Source organism: Chanos chanos, chromosome 2 (assembly GCF_902362185.1).
Source record: "Chanos chanos chromosome 2, fChaCha1.1, whole genome shotgun sequence".
Lineage (NCBI taxonomy): Eukaryota > Metazoa > Chordata > Actinopteri > Gonorynchiformes > Chanidae > Chanos > Chanos chanos.
In genome coordinates, this window is record NC_044496.1 from 8,665,272 (window position 1) to 8,671,271 (window position 6,000).

The 6,000-nt window shown below is 39.5% G+C and overlaps 1 protein-coding gene across 1 annotated transcript; it reads right to left on the reverse strand.

Annotated features, from left to right (window-relative positions):
- Nucleotides 1–654: 654 nt before the first annotated feature.
- On the reverse strand, nt 655–5,139 carry lctla (lactase-like a). The gene is made up of 13 exons (XM_030764769.1): nt 5,013–5,139; nt 4,694–4,854; nt 4,408–4,495; nt 4,150–4,259; nt 3,870–3,998; nt 3,467–3,562; nt 3,263–3,317; nt 2,936–3,097; nt 2,463–2,737; nt 2,108–2,234; nt 1,715–1,914; nt 1,348–1,411; nt 655–770 (listed from the first exon to the last, which is right to left on the reverse strand). Exons 1-13 carry the CDS (start codon nt 5,137–5,139, stop codon nt 655–657), a joined length of 1,710 nt encoding a protein of 569 aa, XP_030620629.1.
- Nucleotides 5,140–6,000: the final 861 nt, after the last annotated feature.

A 6,000-nucleotide genomic window follows, 5' to 3' on the forward strand; every position in this document is an offset into this window, starting at 1 on the left:
TCTGCGAGTTTACATATAGGTGTAAATTCAGGCTATAAAATCAAGGAATTCAAGGTTAATGTTGGTCTGAAAAGAAAAGTCAAGGCAGGATTATTTCCTTTATTTCAGATATGGATTGTAGATATTCTTGCCTATACAGTGCATGATGGCAGTTTGCATTCAAATGTGTCACAGATATGCCTCCCCTCTGCCCTTTTGACTGGGTTCAAGGAAAATATGTTGTGATAAAAAAAAAAAAAGACAGACAATATTTTATTGAAATATTTTGTATAATTTTTGTACATAAAGAAAAACTAATGCTAAAATGATTACAACTGCATATAGTGGTATGAAAATGTTCAAATTATTCCTTATTCTTCACTTCACATCAAACACCAGGCCTCTGGTTATCCACCAAGTAATTTGACCTTAGCTGCATTTGAGTGTTTTCCGACATGAGTAAAACATACATGCACATGTATGTTGGTGGTCCATTTTAGTTTCTGAAAAGTGACAGACATTGAAACAAGCAATCTCTGCACCACATACTTGCTTTAACTCTCAAAGAATAATTAATGACTCTGCCCTCATAAAAGCGGGGAGAAAGATGTCGGACAGATCTAATGTGGATCAGTATTGTGATGGCTGGCTGTTGTATCACTGCAGAGGCCCTGTCTAGAATCGAGCCCTCAGCAGAAACATAAGGAATATGGCACAGATGAGAATACAGAGGGTGGACACAGTGGGGACAACAATCTCTGTGACCATCTCCATGTGACTTGACAGAGGATCTGAAACACAGCAAAACACGCTGGACGAGTTAATGACACATCTAACGCTTATTGGAACGGTTACAATTATTAAGTAACGCGTATCAAATTATACTTCATTTATGTCATATTATATTTCTACCCTATGAGTCTTAAAATTGCTCTATGTTTCAGTGCTAATACCTAGGCTTCGTCATGCACAGGCCAAACCTTTGGCTTTTCTGCATGGCCCTTATTTTCCTGGGATTTTCTTCTAGCTGGAGGGGCAAACAAAGAAAAAACCTGTTAGGGGTTTTAAACTCTAACCTACGACCTATGTCCTGTATATATATATTTATATATAGTATAGCATATATTCATTGTAGATGAATAACATCATACATATTCAAAATACCTGAAAAACAATTTGAACTGATTAAGAGGTTTTTCCTCATCATTTTTCAATCTTAAATATGATTGTGTTCCATTCAGGGGGGATACCTCCTTGAGGGAAATATGTGGGTAAAAATTTGAGCAGAATTTTCTTTTGTTTGCCCCAAGCTAGAGTCATATAAATTCTCTACTGGAGAGAGGGAGGAAGACAGTTTTGTATACTGACCTGCAGCTAGAAGCTGGTTACTGGAGGAGCATGTTTCTGTTGCTTTCCTTTTCCAGCTCTCAATCTGTAGTGGCCATTTAATAAACATAGAGACAGGAAATTATTACCAGTTCAGAACCATGTGACATGATCATTTTTACACTTTGCAGTTTTCCCTCTCAACGTCCTTTAAAAAATTTTTTTTTCTCATGGTTGCATAGTTACAATCAGTATAGCCCTTTACTCAACTGCAGTTCTTATTTGTTTGTCTGAAAATGTCCTTTGATGCTGTTATATGGAATCAAATTTTTTTTTACTTCACTAATAAAATATTTGTGTTTCTATATTGTGGATCTATATTTGGATCTATAACCATAATGGACTGTACCTCTCTCTGATTTGGGAAGCCATTGGAGCTGATGATGCGTTTGTAGTACTGAACAGAGGCTTTTGGGTAACGTTGTTTATTTTTGCTGCCGAAATCCACATAATACAAGCCAAATCTTTCAGAGTAGCCTTCATCCCACTCAAATTTGTCAAGCAGTGACCATGCTGTGTATCCTTTCACATTCACTCCATCATTAACAGCTGACAGGAGAAATATGGTGAGAGATATCAGCAAATCTGTTGCATTAGTGATAATAATAATAACAATCAAGTGTTTCTGAAGTCATTTTTCAACACGTCATTATAATTTGATTCACCTTTGATAAATAAATTGGAAAATCTTCCACATTTGATTATACTGGACTGTATAGTTCTCTGCAGCCTGTTTACTTACCTTTAAGCATTTCATTGATATATTCCTTGAGGTACTGCATTCTCCATTCATCACATAACTCTGTGCACATCATCTTCTCAGAGACTCCATTTTCAGTCACATAAATCATTGGATTTCCATATTGTGTCTGGTGAAGACAAAAACGGAAATCTTTTAATAACAGCCCCCTGAACAGATCAATGCATATTCACCTGCTTGCTGAGACATGAATGTCTCTAACAATCATGTGATTCTAATGTGTGAATATTTTTTAAGTGATAATTTGGGTCACAGCACATATATGTAAAAGCAGAGAAACTGAAACACAGCGAACTTCAGCATATATTCTAACAACTTCAGTAGCCATTGGAACTACCTTAACAAAGTTCAGCAAGCGGCGGAAACCCCATGGGACAGAGTAGAGCCACTCGGAGCCAGGGTCAGGCCAGTGAGGATCCACTAGCTCAGCCACATCGCGGTCAGTGAAGTAGTTACTCCCACGGTTGGAAGGGTAGTTCTTCTGCGTGATGTAGCGAGTGGTGAAGTGACCAATGCCCAGGAAGTCACAAGAGCCTTTGTTGTAGCTCTTCTCCTGGGATGTGAAAGTGGGCAGGCGAGAGGTGCTTAAGCCCTGCTGTGCACTCTTCCTTCCTGACCAGTAAAATGGATGAGATATTAACAACACGTCGCGTCGGTGACCTAGCTCGGCAGAGCAGCTTTGAGTTAGAGAAAAATGATTTAGAACTTTCAGCTCTGACAAACATCATTTTATAGCGCGTATTCACTCACCCTCTAACTCACCAACTGACTCACTAATTTGTCTGTGTTATGACGTGTTCTCCTACTTACCTACATAGTCTTTCATCACTTGAGGATAGTCTCCATTAAAGAGTGGTGTGGCAAACCAACCAAAATAGAACTGCACGTATCTCTCGGCTGCCTCAATGTCCTTCTGATTAGTGACGTCCACTGGCTCTCCCCAGTCAGCAGACAGGGAGATGCCCACCATGCCTGCAATTATCAAACATCCTCCGTGTTTTCATCAGCATGATCATCAAAAGTATTATGTCTAGTTTAGACTCCTAGGAGACTGGCAGCACCAACTGTAAATGTAACACTGTAAGGGCTCCAAAAGGGCCTTAGCTGGTTGGATGGATTTTTGTTTTTTTTTATTACCTTTTTGCTTACTCCTCCATTTTATGTCGTACGTGTGCCAAACCCTTGTATGTGCCTGAGAAAACGGGAGAGTGAAAAAAAATCTTACAGGTTTACTGGAATGTACAACATCGGGTAGTATTTGAAAAGTAGATCGATTTACATTTCAGCGGATGTGAACAGATAGGTGGTATTTCTCTCCATGCATGGATGTGTTGCATGTACCTTAATGATATTGTGAGCGGCTCTATAGGCACCGGTGCCTCTCAGCTTCAGTCCAGGTGCATGTTCCCCAGTCTCATAGCCTTCAACAGCCACAGACTGCACACAGAACAGAGTGTATTTCCGTTCAGATTGTATCCATACTGAGGAAACTCTGACAATCCAGCGTGATCAAGTGGAGGTCACGTAGCAGAAAGCCTCAGGAAACTGTACTCTCTGCCCGTGTGTAAGCCAATATAAATAAATACCTAACTGACTCAAACGCCACATGGGACATGCTGTATTATAACTGGCAGGGAAGTCCGACCTCGAACGGTAAATACTTAAAGTGGCGTATCAGAATTTGTCTGTAGCTATGGGTTTGCGCGATTGTTTAAGACAATTGAACATTGTTCACATCTCTCACCCATGGATTGTTGAAAGTGATCCAGTATTTCACCCGGTTTCCGAATCTCTCAAAACACAGGTTGGCATAATCATTGAAGAAGTCAATCATGCTACTGTTTTGCCAACCTCCATAGTGCTCCTCCAAAGCCTGAACATGTCCAAAAACAACATTATACGAAAGTGTTACTGGGGTGCGGTTGAATCTTATTGACATCCATAAGATTCTTGAGTCATAGAATTTTTTTCAGTAGATATTTTATAGACGTTACGTAGTCTAATGTAATGGTAATGTTTTGTACCTGTGGAAGATCCCAGTGATAGAGAGTCACAATTGGAGTGATTTTATTCTCCAGGAGCTGATTAATAAGGTCATTGTAGTACTGGATTCCCTTTTCGTTGACTTGTTCCGCTATGAGAGAAAGAGAAACCAATTAATTGCAAGTCACATTTGAATGATTAAAATATTACAATACATATTAACAATACAAATAAGAGGTTGTGTACATTTATGTGTGGCATGCTGTACTGTACACTCATGATAAATATTTGTGTCATACATCTTATTCCAGTGGGCAGGATCCTTGGCCAGGAGATAGAAAAGCGATAGTGGTTCAACTTAAGGTCTTTCATCAGCGAGATATCATCCTGTAGAGAATGAGACATAAGTGAAATGGGTAATGAAAGAGAAATGGATTGTATTGGTGTTTGGGTTTGACCTTGATTCCTCAGTGCCAGTGACCAGCAAAGCCGAAAGCAGAGCTGAGATTTAAAAAATAAATAAATAAATAAATTGAAATCATCTCTTGTTTGTTTTCTCGCAATATGCTGGTGCCACACAATTACCTTGAATTTATAGTAGCCTTCACAGGACGAGTCTCCGGTGTCGTTCAGATAGGTTTTGCCTTTTTTGTGGGAGAACACGTCCCAGATGCTCATCCCTTTGCCGTCTTTATTCCATGCTCCCTCTGTCTGATACGCTGAGCTGCCGGCTCCCCACGAGAACCCTGTTGAGCATTACCAAAAGAACCCAACCATACTTGGCAAATGAGACAATGAAAAACACAAGCACCGTTGATACCACTACATGAAGCTCCAGAGCAAACATGAATTATCTTAAAGATCAAACGAATGATGGACACATAACTGTGTCATATTGTGTTACCGGTCGGAAAAGTGCCGTAGTAGAAGGATCCTCTGTCATTCCTGGTCCAGTCGAAGTCGGCGTTTGAAGATACACACAGGGCCAGTACCAGCATGTGGCACAATCTCAGCACTCTGTGCGGTGCCATTTTACTCCTCTTTGAGTCTCTCGCCAGTTACACCTGCAGATCAATCTACTGTCACCGGGTCTCTGTTGTTTTTAGTTTTTTTTATCATTTACTGGCTCTCCTAATGCATTACGTGTTTGTTCCTACAACATAAGAGCTGTACGAAGTATTGAAATACAGATGCTTGTTAAAACAGTCGAGGAGCAAAAATTCAGTACCGACTACATTACTGTTGGATACTAAAGAAATTAACTTTGGAGATTATTTGCCTCAAAATAATAATCTGAAAATCTACTAAACATATGAACATCAATATTTATAGCTTTTATCTATCTCCCAAACAGAATAAAATGAACTCACTCGGGATGGTCAGCATCCAAACCATGTAGGTCTAAGGTACATCAGTGTAAAAAATAATTCATATCTAAAGGTTACAAGTCTTCATATGCAGTCAGTTGAAAATGCAAAAAATGTATACATTTTCCAAATCCATGTGAGATAAAAAGAATCAGCTCTCATTTCAACCAGCTGTATGAGACACTAACACAGAACGCAATCAGAGACAAGAAATAAGTCAACTTATCTAGTGCTGCTAATATGAAGGACATCTCAGATTTTGAGACTGTAAGCTCTGTAATGATAACTGACTATTAAAAAGTAAAGATTAACTGTAAAAAAAGATGAACACAGATCCTTCTGTATTTGTGGAGGTCCAGCTGTAGTCTGTCTCTGATCCTTTCCTCTCTCTCTCTCTCTCTCTCTCTCGCTCTCTCTCTCTCCCTCTCTCAGTTTCAGACACAGAGAAGCACATATACATACATACCTGCTCCACGCCTTGCATTTGTCCTGACTGGAATCTACTCCAAAATGCCAGAAGGTTAC

Coding starts and splice junctions, on each gene's coding strand:
- lctla (XM_030764769.1), bottom strand. CDS start 5,139: ATGGCACCGCACAGAGTGCTGAGATTGTGCCACATGCTGGTACTGGCC. Junction 3,318..3,466: donor CCGCTCACAATATCATTAAG/GTACATGCAACA, acceptor CCGTTTTCTCAG/GCACATACAAGGGTTTGGCA. Junction 2,235..2,462: donor GCTTGCTGAACTTTGTTAAG/GTAGTTCCAATG, acceptor TGTCTTCACCAG/ACACAATATGGAAATCCAAT.